The sequence below is a fragment of the Lathyrus oleraceus genome, chromosome 3, assembly GCF_024323335.1.
Source record: "Lathyrus oleraceus cultivar Zhongwan6 chromosome 3, CAAS_Psat_ZW6_1.0, whole genome shotgun sequence".
Lineage (NCBI taxonomy): Eukaryota > Viridiplantae > Streptophyta > Magnoliopsida > Fabales > Fabaceae > Lathyrus > Lathyrus oleraceus.
The window spans coordinates 213,272,933-213,291,288 of record NC_066581.1 but is presented as its reverse complement, the minus strand read 5'-3'; the positions used below and the strand labels follow the sequence as shown (position 1 = coordinate 213,291,288).

The 18,356-nt window shown below is 42.5% G+C and overlaps 1 protein-coding gene across 1 annotated transcript; it reads right to left on the bottom strand.

Annotated features, from left to right (window-relative positions):
- Positions 1-4,227: 4,227 nt before the first annotated feature.
- LOC127129082 (uncharacterized) lies at positions 4,228-5,639 on the bottom strand. Its single transcript, XM_051058392.1, has 2 exons — positions 5,482-5,639; positions 4,228-5,402 (listed from the first exon to the last, which is right to left on the bottom strand). The coding sequence occupies exons 1-2, from the start codon at positions 5,521-5,523 to the stop codon at positions 4,305-4,307; spliced, it is 1,140 nt and encodes a 379-aa protein (XP_050914349.1). The 5' UTR covers positions 5,524-5,639; the 3' UTR covers positions 4,228-4,304.
- Positions 5,640-18,356: the final 12,717 nt, after the last annotated feature.

Sequence of the window (18,356 nt, the reverse complement as noted above, 5' to 3'; positions counted from 1 at the left end):
GAAACCTCTGTTTATAAAAGGAAAGGTGGAAAATGTCGGCGTGAATAAGATACTGGTGGACGGGGGAGCGGCAGTGAATTTGATGCCCCACTACATGCTGAAGAAGATTGGAAAAGACGATTCGGACGCGAAGCCTCACAACATGGTGCTGTCGAATTACGAAGGGAAGATAGGGACAACTATGGGAGTCATCCAAGTGAACTTAACTGTAGGAACCATAATAAGACCTACAATGTTCATAGTCATCGCTTCGAAAGCCAACTACAACCTGCTGCTTGGTAGGGAATGGATTCACGGCGTAGGAGCTGTACCCTCTTCAATGCACCAGCGGATAGCCATATGGAGGCCAGATGGAATCGTCGAAAACATCGAGGCTGACCAAAGCTACTTCATGACCGAGGTAAACACTGTCAACAGCCAAAGCTTCGACAAAAACCTGGCTCATATACCTCCCTGCAGCCCGGCAGAATTCGACTTGAAGACGACAGACAATGCCTATTGCTCCATGTACCTACATCCAACGCATGGTTTCCAGTGGGATAAAGAAGTGATTGGCGAAACTTACATATGGGGAACCACTCATATAGCGCCGACGGGATGGGGTAGTGAATTTGACGATGACGAGTGAACAATCAGCGATCGAAAAGATTACGGCTTACATGGCCGAAAACAAACTAAAAGAGGCCCTTGAGGCTGAGGTAAAAAATATGGCTGTCGAAGCCAACCAAGAGAACTCCAACAAACAATGTCCTCAAGAAGACGTTGCGGAAGATCATGTCACCAACCAAATGGGCGGATGGCAACACCAAAAGCTTGACGCCATTTACGACGACGAACCTCTGGGGTTCGAAAAAGATCCAGTGTCAACTAACGAGAAGATGGTGGCGCAGGATCCTTTAGAAGAGATAAACATAGGAGCGGGGGCAGAACATAGACCAACGTACATAAGCGCAAAAATGGACCCCCAGTTCAAGGTCGAAATAGTCCAGTTGCTGAAAGAATTCAAAGATTGCTTCGCATGGGATTATGACGAAATGCCTGGTCTTGACAGAAGTCTGGTCGAAATGCAGTTGCCAATAATGGAAGGGAAGAAGCCAGTAAAGCAGACTCCGAGACGCTTCGCACCAGAAATCCTGTCGAAAATAAAAGAAGAGGTCGAAAGACTTCTAAGATGCAAGTTCATCCGCACAACCAGGTATGTCGAATGGATTGCAAATATTGTTCCAGTAATTAAGAAAAATGGCAAACTTAGGGTATGTATTGATTTTCGAGACTTAAACTCGGCTACCCCAAAGGATGAATATCCTATGCCAGTGGCAGAAATGCTCATAGATTCTGCAGCCGGCCATGAGTACTTAAGTATGCTAGACGGATACTCTGGCTATAACCAAATTTTTATCGCTGAAGAAGACGTTCCTAAAACGGCTTTCCGTTGTCCTGGAGCCATAGGAACGTACGAATGGGTAGTAATGCCTTTTGGTTTAAAGAACGCTGGAGCGACTTACCAACGTGCCATGAATTCCATCTTTCATGATTTCATCGAAACTTTCATGCAAGTGTATATTGACGACATTGTGATTAAGTCTGTTTCAGGAAAAAATCATATAGATCATCTTCGACAATCCTTTGAAAGGATGAGGAAGTTTGGTTTGAAAATGAACCCACTTAAATGTGCTTTTGGTGTGCAGGCGGGTGATTTCTTAGGCTTTGTGGTCCATAAGAAGGGGATCGAAATAAACGAAAATAAAGCCAAGGCCATAATGGAAGCGAAAGCGCCATCAACCAAAAAGGGGTTGCAGTCTCTGCTAGGGAAAATCAACTTTCTCAGAAGATTCATCTCCAACCTCAGTGGGAAGACACAAGCTTTCTCTCCTCTACTTCGACTAAAGAAAGAAGACTTCGCATGGGGGCAAGAACAGCAAGCGGCTTTTGAAAAATCAAGGAGTACCTGGCTAATCCCCCAATCCTGATGTCTCCTTGCAGAAAAAGAAATATGAGATTGTACATTTCGGCATCAGACAAAACATTAGGAAGTATGTTGTGTCAAGAAGATGAGAATGGCGTCGAAAGGGCCATTTATTATCTCAGTAGAGTCCTGAACGATGCCGAAACTAGATATAGCATTATAGAAAAGTTATGCCTGTGTGTATATTTCTCTTGTATCAAACTAAAGCATTATATAAAACCTGTCGATGTATATATTTCTTCCCATTTCGACGTAATAAAGTATATGTTATCTAAATCTATTTTACATAGTCGAATTGGAAAGTGGGCTTTAGCTTTAACAGAATACTCCTTGAAATATCTGCCTTTAAAAGCAGTGAAAGGACAAGTGGTCGCTGATTTCATAGCGGACCACTCTATAAACGAAGACGTGGAATACGTCGAACTGGAACCTTGGAACTGTACTTCGACGGTTCCAGTCATAAAAACGGAACGGGCGTTGGGATGTTGATTATTTCTCCTGAAAAAATTCCAACAAAATTCAAGTACAAAGTTGAAAGTCTGTGTTCAAATAATGAAGCAGAATACGAAGCTTTGATCGCTGGACTTGAAATCTTGTTGAAATTGGGGGCAACGAGAGTCGAAATAATGGGTGATTCCGAACTGGTAATAAAGCAGTTGACGAAAGAGTATAAGTGCGTGAAAGAAAATTTAATCATGTACTTTGTAATAGCCAATAGACTTCTCAAAGCATTCGACAACATCGTCTTCAGGCACATTCCCAGGTTGAAGAATCAAGAAGCGAATGATCTTGCTCAACTAGCGTCCGGATACAAAGTGTCGAAGGAAAAGTTAGAAGAAGCCATTGAAGTCAGAGGAAGAGTCGTGTCCACCAAGTTGTCCCCATCAGATCTAGAGTCAATAAGATTAGGATACGGTGACGAAGAAAACTTCGAGATATTCAACATAGATGATTCAGGAATAACAGACTGGAGAAAGCCTGTCAAGGATTATCTACAAGACCCAAATCAGAAAGCGGAAAGAAAGGTAAAATACAGAGCTTTGAGTTACGTACTTTTGGGAAATGAATTGTTCAAAAAGACTGCAGAAGGAGTTTTGTTGAAATGCCTGAGTGAGGACGAAGCCTACATAGCCTTGTCGAATGTACACAGTGGAGCGTGTGGCGCGCACCAAGCAGGTCACAAAATGAAGTGGCTTTTATTTCGACAAGGAATGTATTGGCCAACAATGCTGAAAGATTGTGTCGAATTCGCAAAAGGTTGTCAGGAATGTCAAGTACATGCAGGCATACCTCATGTCCCTGCAAGTGAGTTGCACTCAATTATAAAACCTTGGCCATTCAGAGGATGGGCGTTGGACTTGATCGGGGAGATTCGACCAGCTTCCTCAAAAGGGCAAAGGTACATTTTGGTTGGGATAGACTATTTCACAAAATGGACCGAAGCCATACCATTGGCGAATGTGGATCAAGAAGCAGTCATAGACTTTATCCAAAAATACATAATCTACAGATTTGGGATACCTGAGACAATAACAACAGATCAAGGATCTGTGTTCACCGGTAAAAACATGCAGAAGTTTGCACAAGAAACAGGTTTTAAGCTCCTTACTTCGACACCTTACTACGCTCAAGCAAATGGGCAAGTTGAAGCAGCCAACAAGGTAGTGATAAACTTGATTAAGAAGCATGTGGGGAAAAAGCCTAGAAATTGGCATAAGACTTTGGATCAAGCCTTGTGGGCTTGTCGAACGTCCCCCAAAGAGGCAACGAATTCGACTCCATTCAAGTTGACTTACGGACACGATGCAGTTTTGCCAGTCGAAATATATCTGCAGTCAGTCAGAGTGCAAAGGCATCATGAAATCCCATCAGATACATATTGGAGTATGATGATGGACGAACTAGTTGATTTAGACGAAGAAAGGCTGCGCGCGCTAGACCTAATAAGAAGACAAAAGGAGAGAGTCGAAAGATTTTACAACAAGAAAGTAAGATTCAAGACCTTCTTAATAGGTGATCTTGTGTGGAAAGTAATCCTTCCTATGGATCGAAAGGATAAATTAATGGGAAAGTGGTCTCCTAAATGGGAGGGACCTTTCCAGGTCTTGAGAACATTTTCAAACGGCGCGTATGAAATAGAAGAAATAGAGAAGGATAAGAGAATCCTAAGAATAAATGGCAAGTATTTGAAAAAATATAAGCCTATATTGCAGGAAGTAAAAGTAGTAACAGAATAAGTGCAAAACATAATTGTGATAAGATGGGCCAAATAAAAATGGCATTCAAAAGTTATTACAAAGAAAGCCTCAAAGGGCTGAGAGTTGCTAAATAAATTCGACTAAAAATTAAAATTGGCAAAAGTTTCCTTCAAAGTGGCGAACTTCTGCCTCTGGAGTTGGAGTCGATGATCACAAAGACTTTTGTGAGTAGAGAGAGTCTCAATCTCCTGACTAAGTTGATGGGCTTTCTCTGCATGTCGAATACCCACCCTCAATTCTTCGTCAATCTCGCTCTGCTTGGGTTGCTGAATGGATGCCTTACGTTTCTCCTCTTGAGAGATCTTTTCTTGAAGTGCTGCTATCTGTGTTTTCCATTTTTGAATATTGTCATTGCAAGCAGCAACTTCTTCAACATACGTTTCAGAGAGCTTTTGCAATTTTGAAACTTTGTCAGTCGAAGTCGAAACGGCATCCCATTCAGCAGTTTGAGTTTCAGACTTGGAGGAGATTTGAGCGGTAAGATCCCTTTGACGATGGAGATCTGCAGTGGCCAAGTCAATGAGAGTCATCAACTCCATCACGAAACTTCCAATCTCAGCAGAAGTTTCCAAAACATTCACTTGCTTCAAGATTTTCTTAAGACCAATTTGAGCAAGGGAATTCTCTTCCAAGACTTTAAACAAATCGACATCAAGGATTTTCGTTTTGATCTTGGTCAGGAGGCTGCCAAGTGATGGTGCTTCAGAAGTTGCCCCAGAAGTGGTCGAACTACTCTGCGAAGAATCCTGAAAATTAAAACGGGTGCTAAGCATGGCTTTCAGATACTCCAAAGGTCTTTGCACTTTGAGATTTTCAAGCTCCTCGCGAGAGAAACTGGTCGAACCAGTTGATTTGCCACTCCCTTGGGCCCGGTCAGAAGCAGGTGGAGTGTTTCGCGTCGAAATACGCTCAACCTCTGTTCGTTTCGACTGGTTGTCCCCATCTCTGGCAGCTCCATCTTCAGGATCATCTTCGACTACAACCTCCATTTCAATATCATCACCCTGAGGTGCAACATGCAATCCTGGATGAGGAGGAGATTCATCTTCAGAGGCGTCACCCACTGTAGTGTCGAATTCTTCTACGGTTTGCATATCATGGTCACTTGTGGGGACATCTTCCTCTGGGGCTGTTTCCTCCAAAATTTTCTCAGGCGTTTTTTCGACAGCCACTTGTTCCTAAAAATAAATTCTAAGATTTAGAAGAAAAGATGTAGGAAAGGTAAACATATGCTGTCGAAATAAAAAAAAAAATTACCTCAGGAATTTCAGTATTAAAACCGGATTTCCCACTCCCCATATCTTTCGACTGAGGCTTGGCAGGAGAAGTACTGGCAGAATCCTTCCTGATTGGGTTAACAATGGACCTTTGGGAAGAGACCTTCGTGAGTTTCTTTTTCTTCTGAGGGGGAGGGATTAACTTTGGAGATTCATCACCAGACTCTTCACTAGGGACTTTATCCTCTTTTCTCTCCTCTTCACTCTTCTTCTTTTGGATTGTTGAGGGTTTTCGACTTACCTAGTCATACAGGCCAAAGCCAGTTAGTTTTGAATAATGGAAGGAAAATAATAAGAAAAAAAAGTGTTGTACCTTTGTCGAAGGCTTCTTAGCAGTACTGGGCGACGCTTCGATAGCAACTTTCTTAGCAGGGATCTTCACGGCTAAGGAAAGAAAGAAAATTCAGAAACAAATATAAGAGATACATGATAAGACAGTTAGAATAACAGAAAGAAAAATCATATTTTTCTGTGAACACCTTCAAGAATGGTATCTTCCACGCGAACGTGTTCTATTCCAATATGAAGGTGTCCTGGATATTCGCCCAGATGATACTTAGTCGGAACCACACGCTCAGCAGGTTTTTGATACTTTTGACGAAGAATTTTCATAAAATCCCCACAAAGGAACCAGTCTGGAAGTGGAAAACCAAACGCCACCCCAAAGTCAGCAGTTGGCAAAGGAGGAAACTTTGGTGGATGACAATTGAAAGCCAGGTCATAGCGCGCCTCTGGTGAAAGATTGGAAGGCAATGACAGTTTTTTAAACTTCTCTGTCAATTTACGTTTTAATTCGGCCGCTGCTTCGCATATGGTTCGACTAAGATCATCAGGTCTATACGCAGTTTCAAAATATTTTTGAAATTTCTGTATTTCCTTAATATGTCGTGGAATACCTTTTTTGGTCCGATCCTGCACAAAAGCGAAAGCATTTGTCAAATGTGTAGCAAAAGCAGCTACGTCAAAAAATTTGTTGGAATAATAATCCTTCCACCATTCATCAAACTCAGGAGTGCATAAGAATGATGGTCGAAAAATAACTGGTCGAATGTCGAGAGAAGCATCAGCTAGTTTCTTCGACAGCTCTTTGCCTTCGTCTTCAGTGTGAAGGGAGTTATAAAAGATGATGGACCCCTTTTTGGGGAATATAGGTTGAGGTTTGATTTGGATTAGACCAAATTGTCTAGATACAAGGTTGGGTTGATAAACTATCAAAGCAATTTGGTTTTTAGTGGTGTTACGATAAGAAAAAAGGAGCCTAGGGGTCAAGAACGATTCCCAAACATTCAGAAATGTGTTTTCGTCCTTTTGCATCTCCAAGGGCAGTTGTTGGGTAAACCACTTAGGTCCGATTTTTCTATCAGCAAAAGGTGCCATGGTCGAAGTAAATTGATGACTTTTAGCAAACATCATAACATAGCTTTTAAAAGCTTGTCGAAGGCTGATTCCTTCATCAGTTGGCGTTAGTAGCACTAATCTTGGCCATTCGACAGTCCTATTGTTTACTTCTTCTTCATCTATTTCTGGTGCTACAGGAAGACTAGCTTCAAAGGTGGCATTGAGCCATAGTTGCAAGAGCCAAAAAGGTCCTGATAAGTTGATTTTCCCTTGGGATTTGGTGTTCTTTAAGAAATGTACGCTCTCGCTCAGAGATTCATAGAGATTCGCCAGAATCATTTCGCTCAAACATAGTTTCGTGCCTGCATGAAGCTGATTGGCTATGGTGATAAATCTCTTGGCAACTTGAAGAGAGCGAGAACAGAACACATATTTGGACAGCCATAGTGTCAAAAAGGCTATATGTTCGACATCTAAAACTTCAGTGGTACTCTTATCATGGTAATAGGACATGAATAAGGAGTAGGGTGCAAGGCTAGTCTCGAAAGCAATGGTATCTTCACTTAAGACAGTAGGGTCGAAATCTATACCATTGGGGTGAAGACCAACAATGGCTGCTGCGTCGAAAAGGGTAGGCGTAACCATCCCACAAGGAAGGTGAAAGGTGTTGTAAGTACTATCCCAAAAGTAGAGAGAAGCCAAAAGCATATTTGGGCAGATATTGGGTCCTACTCTCGACAACTGGATAAGGTCGAAAATGCCTACTTCTTTCCAAAAAGACCCTTTAACTTTTTTGACTTTATCTAACCAAGATACGTAGTCAGAAGGATCTTTCGACCATGGGCAGGTTCTAAATATCCTGGGAAAATTCAAATAGGTTAAGTCCAACTCTCCAATATCCGTCGAACTCGATGAATCTTTTTGTTCTACAACTTTCTCTTTAGGCTGAGGTTTTCTTCCAGCGCCTATGGGTTTTGTGTGAAAGTAAGATGGAAAAAATTCTCTTAAACGCTCTGGTTTAATCTCTGGATTTGGAAGGGGACCTAACATAGCGTGATAATTTCCAGAAATAAGAACAGGGATTAGTACCTGAGATTTATAGATGCAGTCTTTTTCCTTTTCATTTGGAGGTTCCGGAACATACTGTTGATTTCCAATGGTCATTGGCCCTTTTAAATCATGCACAGGAGGAAAAGATGAGTCTTGTTTCTTCTTGGAGTGTTTACTACTTAAGGGTTTTTGAGGCGCCATTGCTGGAAAAAACTGAAGAAGATTTCTCAGAAAATGTGAAAAGCTTGAGAAATGGGTATGAAAGAAGGAAATCTGAAACGTAAAAGGGTTTAAAGAAAAGGTTTATGGGTATTTATAGGAAGAAGATGTTGAAACGTTTTAGATGGTAATGGTGTTAGTGGGACACGTGGCCATTTCTGATGGAAATGATAAAGAGGTGGAAGTTGAAAAGAAACCATGATGTGAGGAAATGATGGAAGTAGATTGTGAACGTGGGCTAGACGTGACATTGTGGAGAAAGTGTAATGATGAACCTGCATTGGGAATTGAGATTATCAGACTTGCATTTAATGAAGATTAAATGACATGGCATCAAAACACTGATTGACAACAAATGACTGTTTCTCCAGAACAACGGTCGAAACGTCTTTGCTGGGGGGCAACTTGTATACGTGCGTTTTCGACGCCATGAGATTTGGTGTAAGAAATGATTTTTTCGACAAATGATGACATGGGTTGAAACGATTTGATTAATAAGTATGGTTCGACACTTCGACAAAATGGAAGTTTCGTCATTTCGACAAAGATGTTTGCACCTAGGAAAAGCACTTTTGACAGATAGGGAGAACATTGCAGTATGTTGATAATTCGACGAAAAATCCTGAAGGAAGACGTCATTTCGACTTAAAAGTAAATTTGAATTTAAAAGGTTGTGACGTTTGGCAGAAGACGCGTGGAAGCATCTGGCGAAAGGAGGAGAGCCATGTGTCATAGTTTTAGGATTTAGTCGTTAATAACAGTTATGTTATTTGTGTATATATAGGGTAGTTATTATCTAAAAAAGGGTGTGAAGAATTACTTATACAAAATTCCTGAAAACACTCAAAGTACCCGTGTGAGAGAAAAGAGTCATATTTGGAAAATGTATGTGTAAACAAACACCAATTCCTTCAAAGTTTATTTTATAAAGTTCAAAGTTCTTTACAAATCTCTTTTATGTTTTCCAGTCATTTATCTTTCTGCACTTTATCCTTTTCGACACTTTACATTTCGTCAGTTATTTTCCGCCATTTACTTTATCTTGTTAAATTTACATCCACTTAACATTGTAATCAACATATTTCGACGTAAAACACTTAGAGAACAGAAATGAAATACATGAAAGTGAGTCTAGGCATCTTCAAGACCATCTAGATTTTGCACATGTCCTAGGATTTGTGTGGTTGATCCTGCAAGTGACCCAATTCTACAAGTTTTGGTAAACCAGAGGTTGTTCGCCAAAATTCACAGCGAACAGGTCTACAATACTTAGCCACATACCTATCATCGATAGGTGCCGGGATCCTCACCTGCCCACGAGACGGAAGTCTCACCCTTGCCTGAACACATAAGCTCATAATCATTAAACACGGGAAAGCCAGGGGACAATTAACACGAGCCCCCGACTTAAGCCCGCTCTCGACCACCGTCTTCAGCTCATTGGCGATTATCCTCGCCACATCTATCTCAACATTTGTGAGGATGGAATGGACCAAATGTGCCACTGGGATCGGCACAGTAGAGGTGTGTGATTTAGGCTGGATGTTGGTCAAAACCAAGAGCAGTATCAGCTGAGCCATGGGAGTCATGTCCTCCCGGTGATACCTCACAGGAACCCCAGATGGGTTCGGCTCAACCGATTTCCCAGGTAAAAGCAGGTCGGCGGTAATGGCAGGGACATCTCGGTGAAGCCTGAGGTCGGTGTGGTAGTGGTCTCTCTGGTCAGCTCCCAGCTGGAGCGGTTCCCCTAGGATTCGGTTGATAGCATCCCGGTCGAATGGAATTGCACGTCTGGCAACTCTAGAAACCCAAGTAAAGGGCTCGTCGTCGTCGGGCAGTGCGTTAGCATAAAACTCCCGCACTGTCGCAATGTCGTAATGCTCTATGGGACTTATCAACCTATCCCACTTCTTGGCGTCTATCAACCCGGCGAAAGTTCTGTAAGTGCCCTGTGGGTTGATCAGAAATCGCTTCTCTGGAAGTATCTTTCGCTTCTCCAGAGCGATGTACCGTGCAACCTGTTTTGGACCGACAAACTTGTCGGTATCGAATTGAATAGGCACGGTCCGGGAAGTAGCTGCTCCCTTTCTTTCTTACCAGCTCCAGACCTAGACTCCATCTGCAAAATATACGAAGAAACAGCACACACCAAACAACAGATTAGCCAACAAAGTATAATTTAAAATACTGCCTTGCTCGCTGCTGCTTCGCCTAGCGAAGTGGCAGCGAACGCTCGCCCCAGGTTCGCCTAGCGAGTGCTAGCGAACCTTACGGGTTTTGGGGTTTTCTGCATTTTCAAAGATGTTTCCCCCAATACCCGTACTCTAATGGTTCCCACATCAGAACCTAATGATTTCTCATGAAAATTAATCGTTCTATGCTATTGGGGATTGCCTAATTGCATGCAAAACCTAAAGTAACACTAAATCCCCAATTTGAAAACCTAAATCTCCAAAAATTTGCAAACTCCAAAATACCACATGCAACCTCAATGTTCCCATACCACACTCATCCTATTTGCCATTCACATTTGGAAATTAAGAGTTCAAACAAAAAAAAAATGTAGTAGGGCAAACCTTAGGTACACGGATTCGGAAATGTGAAGTGCGAAGAGTTCGCAATCGACCGAAACGAGCAAGTGTCGGTGATAAGGATGCAAATGAGAGAGTTTGAGAAGCCTAGCACAAAATCCTCAGCAGAGCCGTTCAGAATTTTTTTTTGAAGGTTTGGGGCAAAATGGCCCTGCTGAGATTTAAATAGTAAACAGTACTGCAGCGCTCGCTGCTGCCTCGCCTAGCGAGCAGCTAGCGAGCATGCTCGCTACTGCCTCGCCTAGCGAGCTGCAAGCGAGCATGACAGCAAGTGCATTGGCAAATGCAGCACTTGCAAGTCATCCAGCATGGGTTTAGCACAATATACTCCATACAACATAAAACATAAAGCAGTAAATACTTACAATGTTGGGGTGCCTCCCAACTAGCGCTTGTTTAACGTCGGCTAAGCTCGACGGTGCGATGCTCACAGAGGAGCATCGAGCGGCTGAGCACAACTCTCGCGATCCACATGACCGCCGAGATACACCTTCAATCGTTGGCCATTCACGGTCCAACTATCTTTCTTGTCCATGTCTTCAATGACAATGGCCCCGTACTCTTTTACTTCTTTCACCCGAAATGGCCCGGACCATTTTGATTTCAACTTCCCGGGAAACAATTTCAACCGGGAGTTGAACAATAGGACCAATTGTCCGGGCACAAATTCTTTGTTACGGATCTTCTTGTCGTGATACTTCTTTGCTTTTTCCTTGTACAACCAACTTGAGTGGTATGCGGCATTGCGCATCTCCTCCAACTCAAGTAGTTGTACTTTCCTTTTGTTACCGGCCAACTCATGTTCAAAATTTAAAAACTTTAGGGCCCACAAGGCCTTGTGTTCCAATTCAACCGGCAAATGGCAAGTTTTACCAAATACCAATTGAAAGGGAGTTAGGCCAATTGGAGCTTTAAAGGCCGTACGGTAGGCCCATAATGCTTCGTCCAATTTTTGGGACCACTCTTTTTTAGAATTAGACACGGTTTTTTCTAGGATTCTCTTAATCTCTCGACTAGAGACCTCCGCTTGCCCGTTAGCCTGAGGGTGGTACGGAGTTGTCACCCTATGCGATACACCATAATGCTTTAGAATTGTTTCCAAAGGTGCATTGCAAAAGTGTGACCCTCCGTCACTTATCAACACTCGGGGAGTTCCAAAACGGGAAAATATGTTTTTCTTTAAAAAATTTATCACCGTTTTGGCATCCGCCCGAGGTGAGGCAATCGCCTCAACCCACTTAGAGACATAATCAACAGCAACAAGCATGTACTCATTCCCATAAGAGGGTGGGAAAGGTCCTACGAAATCTATGCCCCAACAATCAAACACTTCCACTTCTTGGATATTTTGGAGAGGCATCTCATCTCTCTTACCTATCCCACCGCTTCTTTGGCAGCTGTCACAACTTTGCGCATGGATATGTGCGTCTTTGAAAATAGTTGGCCAATAAAATCCCGATTGAAGAATTTTAGTGGCCGTTCTAACCCCATTATAATGTCCGCCATAAGGCGAGTTGTGACAATGCCAAAGGATGCTCCGGGCTTCATCACCAGTTACGCATCTCCTTAACAGGTTATCGCTACCCAACTTAAACAAGTATGGGTCATCCCAAACATAATACTTCGCATCCGAAAGGAACTTCCTCTTTTGGTTCGAAGTTAGGTCGGCGGGCACAAAACCACTAGCCTTGTGGTTTGCAAAGTCTGCAAACCACGGCCTAACTTGAACCTTAAACAGTTTTTCATCAGGAAATTCTTCCCGGATTTCCTTTTCAGATGCGGTAACCTCGACATTCACTAAACGGGATAAATGATCCGCTACCAAGTTTTCCGACCCCTTCTTGTCTTTGATTTCGACATCGAATTCTTGTAACAAGAGGATCCAACGGATGAGCCTTTGCTTCGAATCCGGCTTGGTTAGCAGATACTTAATCGCCGCGTGGTCGGTATACACAACGACTTTAGACCCTATAAGATAAGACCTAAACTTTTCTAGCGCATACACTATTGCGAGTAGTTCTTTTTCCGTTGTGGCATAATTTATTTGAGCCTCGTTAAGAACCTTACTCGCATAATGTATCGCATGAAAAGTTTTGTCTTTTCTTTGGCCAAGTACCGCTCCAACAGCATAGTCACTCGCGTCACACATTAGTTCAAAATTTTCATTCCAATCGGGAGCGACTATTATTGGAGCGGTAACCAATTTTTCTTTTAAAACCTCAAAAGCTTGCAAACAATCTTCGGTGAAGAGAAATACCTGGACTTTGGCGAGCAAATTGCTCAAAGGTTTAGCCACCTTTGAGAAGTCCTTGATGAAGCGCCGGTAGAACCCCCGCGTGCCCCAAAAAGCTACGGATGCCCTTCACATTCACCGGAGGGGGTAATTTTTCAATTACTTCAACCTTAGCTCTATCCACTTCAAGCCCCCTTTTAGAGACTTTGTGGCCTAGCACGATCCCCTCGGTCACCATGAAGTGACACTTTTCCCAATTTAGCACCAAATTGGTCTTCACACACCTTTCCAACACCGTCTTCAAATTTGCCAAGCATAGACTAAACGTCCCACCAAATACCGAGAAGTCATCCATGAAGACTTCCATTGTTTTCTCTATCAGATCGGCAAAAATGGCTTGGATACATCGTTGAAAGGTCGCCGGTGCATTGCACAGCCCAAAGGGCATTTTTCTGTATGCGAACACTCCAAACGGACACGTGAAAGCCGTCTTCTCATGATCAACCGGGTCAACCGCAATTTGGTTGTACCCGGAGTAGCCATCCAAAAAACAATAGTATTGTTGGCCCGATAGTCTTTCAAGCATTTGATCCATAAATGGGAGTGGGAAATGGTCCTTACGAGTCGCGGTATTCAACCGTCTATAATCTATACACATTCTCCACCCCGTGGCAACTTTAGTCGGGATCAATTCGTCTTTGTCATTTCGGATTACGGTCATTCCACCCTTCTTCGGAACCACGTGCACAGGACTAACCCATGGACTATCCGAGATCGGGTAAGTCATTCCCGCATCCAATAGCTTCACAACTTCCTTTCGAACAACCTCTTTCATGGTAGGATTTAAACGGCGTTGTGGTTGAGCTACCGGCTTGAAATCCTCCTCCATCAAAATCTTGTGCATACAATAGGATGGACTTATTCCTTTTAGATCGGAAAGAGTCCAACCCATAGCTTCTTGATTGGTTTTTAGCACAATGATTAGACGGGCTTCTTCTTCTTTTGTCAAGAGGTCGCTTATGATGACCGGCTTTGCCTCGGTCTCATCTAGAAACACATATTTCAAAGTCGAAGGTAACTCTTTTAATTCAATTGGCGCTTTCTCGTCAATGACCTCCTTCTTCAAGTTTTCTTCCTCTACTTCCCACGGTTGTAGGTCTTCCAAACTATCAAGTTCCTTTAAGCATTCCTCAAGAGCTAGCTCCTCTTCAACAGTGAAAAACTCCAATGAGTCGTCAAGAGCTAACTCCATAGGAGATATCTCATGAATATGCTTTGAAACCTCTATAATAGCGTCTTCGATCACATCGATGCGAAAGCTATCATTTCTATCCTTGGAATGCTTCATCGCCTCGAATAGATCAAATGTGACCTCCTCATTTTGAACCCGCACCTTCATTAAACCGTCATCAACATCTATCATCATTCTTGCGGTCTTCATGAATGGTCGGCCCAATATGAGCGGAGCATCATCATCTTCCTCCATATCAATTACAATAAAATCCACCGGGAAAAAGAATTTGTCGACCTTCACCAACACATCTTGGGCTACGCCATGAGGATGGGTCGTCGACTTATCCGCCAATTGCAACGTCATTCGGATGGACTTAATCTCGATGTTGCCAAGCCTCTTGATAATTGACAAAGGTATAAGATTAATGCTCGACCCCAAGTCAATAAGTCCCTTCCCGACATAAACGTCACCAATTTTAACCGGCAATGTAACTCTTCCCGGATCAACCTCTTTCTTAGGAAGCGTCCTTTGAATAATGGCACTACAGCTCGCATCAAGGACGATGGTCTCCGGTTCCGTATACCTCCGCTTTTTGGTTAGTATGTCCTTCATGAATTTGGCATACTTTGGCATTTGTTCCAAGGCTTCAGCAAACGGAATGTTGATTTGCAACTGTTTAAAAATATCCATGAACCGGGCGTAATGCCGTTCATTCTCCCTTTTGGAAGGAGCATGAGGATAAGGAAGATTTTGGACCGGAGTAGCGCTCACTACCTCCTTTCCCTTTGCAATTCTAGCACTTTTCCATCTAGGCTTCTTCACTACCTCCCTTATTACCTCATCACTCTTATTTTCCTCAATCTCCACACCTTTTTCTTTTTCAACTTCACCATTATTTTTATTCTTTTCAACTACTTCCTCATCACTCCACACTCCTATTTCACCATCAACATTTTCCTCCACTATTTCCTCCTCAATTTCTTTCTCTTTCTCTCTTTGTTCACTCTCAACTCTTTTTTCATTCTCACTACCCAACTCCCTCCCACTTCTCGTCATAATCGCCTTACAATGCTCCTTAGGATTTGTTTGCGTATTAGCCGAAAAAGAAGGACCGGTTTGTTGTTCAGCGAGTTGCTTGGCAAGTTGCCCAACTTGAGTTTCAAGATTTTTTATGGCCGCGTCATTACTCTTTTGATTGGCCATTGACATTTGCATGAATTGCGTCAATGTCTCTTCCAATTTAGAATTGACGACCGGCGGTTGTTGAGATTGATACGGATTTTGGGGAGGGTTTTGACGGCTAGAAGAACCACCTCCATAACCTTGGTTATGATAATAGTTGCTTCTAGGTTGGAACCCTTGGTTCCCTTGGAATTGTTGTTGTTGTTGTTGAGGGTGCGGTTGATAAGGTTGTTGTTGTCTCGGTTGATAGTCCCGTTGATTGGCCATGTAGTTTACTTCGTCAAAACCGGGAGGTGGACAAAATCCGGTGTCATGTTCACCTTTACAAAGTTCACAACAAGCTATTTGTTTAGCTTTTGACGGTTCTCTTAACTCTTTGATTTGTTGCGTTAAGAGTTCCACTTGTTGTGAGATGAGCTTGTTTTGGGCAAGGATGGCATCATTCGTCCCTAACTCACTCACTCCCGCCTTCTTCAAAGAATTTCCACGACTTTGACTCTGAAGATCATTCAAAGCCATTCGATTGATAATGTTGGTGGCTTCTTCGGCACTTTTTGACATCAACGAGCCACCCGAGGTGGCATCCAACAACGTCTTGCAGTTTGGTTGAAGTCCATTTCTGAAGATATGGATTTGAGTTAATTCATCAAATCCATGCCCTTTACATTTCCTAAGCATGGACTTGAATCTCTCCCACGCTTCATTCAAAGATTCACTGGTTCCTTGAGAAAACACCGAGATGGCCGTCTTTGATTCCATGAATCGGTTATGGGAGAAAAATCTTTCAATGAATTTCTCTTCTAACACGTTCCAGTCTGTCATTACGGCTGGTGTTTGATCGAGATACCAATCCTTTGCTTTACCGAGCAAAGCGTGGGGAAATAATCGTCTGAACAACGGAAGCTCCTGAGCCTGATCCACTCCGGCAGCCAATGCTATCTCATAAAATTTTGTGAGAAAAGCAAATGGGTCTTCATGGTCCATTCCGGTGAATGGACTCCCATATAATAAATTCAGAGTTCCCGTCTTCATCTCAGCTTGCCTTCCTGTGTGGTTGACAAACTGAGCGGTGTTCCTTGGACTATTGATACATGGAGTAGAAATAGGTGGTGGTGGTTGTGGCTCCATGTTTGGTATGAATGGGTGTGGATTTGTGGTTGAAGAACTTTCTCCTTGCTCTTGGCGTTGTCTAGCCTGTTGCCTCCTACGTCTCGTTTTGCTATTGAGCCTCCTTGCGGTTCTCTCGATCTCAGGATCAAAAAGAAGTTGGTCCACAGGGATTTGCCCTCGCATAAAACGTAAGCTGCACACTAAACCAAACAAATTACAAGCACAAGTCAAAAATTCACAAGCTAAAACTTAAACAACCATTGCGATGCTTGCAATATCAATTTACAATCCCCGGCAACGGCGCCATTTTGTTGAAATGTATTTTTCGTGTCGGGTTTTTGTTATCGTATCCACAGGGATTGTAAGATATCACCGCCGTTCGATGGTTGTATTAATCGTAGCTCAATGTAACAATAGGGTTTTGGTTTTAATCAAGTTATCTTGCATAAAAAGTAATAAGTTTCGGTAAAAGTTATGGTTTGATTAAATGAGAAATATTGTCAAAGTTAGGTTTCAATGATCACTTTGCATGTATTTGCTCGGTCAACAATCTTATAAACTCCTTTAGATGATAAATCATTTCACAAAGTCCTCTCAATATGTTTCTCTCGAACACATATTGTGAGTTTTGCCATTTTGATCCATTGTTTCTCTCGAACACAATCTATCAAAATGACAACTTTTGGTTCAACCTTATGGTGAACAAAATCATTCGTTACTATCTCTAGCTAACAAACAAGTTTGGATGAAAACCTAGGTCAAGAGTCGGTAAACATCTCTCGATCATAAACCAACACAAAGAGTTTTAAATAGAAACAAAGTTTTCATCATATATTTACCGTTAAAGAGTTTACATATGAGGATCCTTACATTTACACACAAAGCTAGTAATCACCTACATCTAACCTTGACAAATGGATGACTTAGCTACTCATTTTCATGGTAGCTTGGTCGGCAAGTAAGGAAAGAAGGTTGATCAACATCCTAGTCGGATAATCGAAGTTGGATGGGAATCCACCTTCTTTTTGTAGAAGATGGTTCTAAGATGAAGAGAAATGAAAACTAGGGCATAAAGATCCCAAGAACAATGCTGCAAAAATATCTAGAAGAAAGTACAAAAGTGGAAAAAGTTGGTAAAAATGAGGTATGGTGCTCAAAAGTGGCACCTGCTACTTATAGACCTCAGCTGGTCTGTCATGTTCGCTAGGCGAGCAGAATGGCTCGCCTAGCGAGGGTCTAAAATGGGCACAAAAGGCCCCTGCGCCCAGAGAAAACAGGGCCTGCTGAACTGTCATGTTCGCCTAGCGAACATACCTTCGCCTAGCGAAGGACACGCTTCAACCTTCGCCCCAGCGAGGTTGAGAGGTTTTGCTACTGGAATGCTCGCTGGGGACTCGCTAGAGCTTCGCCTAGCGAGTGAGTGCTGACTGCGTTTTTCACCAAAACAGAATGAACTCGCTACCACCTTCGCCTTCAGCTCGCCTAGCGAATTAATTTGACAATTTACTGGAGCTGTTCGCCTGGAACTCGCCTAGCGAACCAATGCTTCGCCACAGCCTCGCCTAGCGAGCAGGCTGATGAAATGCTTGTATTCTTTGGTTCCTTTGCCAATTTTCTTGTGTCTTTATTTTAAATTAGTTCATGTCTTTCCTGCACAATAACACACAAATCAAAGGCACCAAGCTTGTTTATCAATGTAATGCATTCCATGTAAAACAAATGTGGTTTTGACAGTTTTAGCAAGGAAAAAGAGTGAAAGATGCCCACATATGATAGCTCAAATAAGCACTTTTGGGCATCTAACAATACACCATTATCACCATGAGAATAACTTATGACACTTAGTATAACATTCTATATAGTATTCTCATAGCGAGTCAATCTAGTATACATATTAC

What these genes read in the sequence shown, in the direction of transcription:
- LOC127129082 (XM_051058392.1), bottom strand. Translation starts at nt 5,523, where the DNA reads ATGGGGAGTGGGAAATCCGGTTTTAATACTGAAATTCCTGAG. An exon ending in TTAATACTGAAATTCCTGAG is followed by an intron (nt 5,403 to 5,481) that starts GTAATTTTTTTT and finishes ATTTATTTTTAG; the next exon opens with GAACAAGTGGCTGTCGAAAA.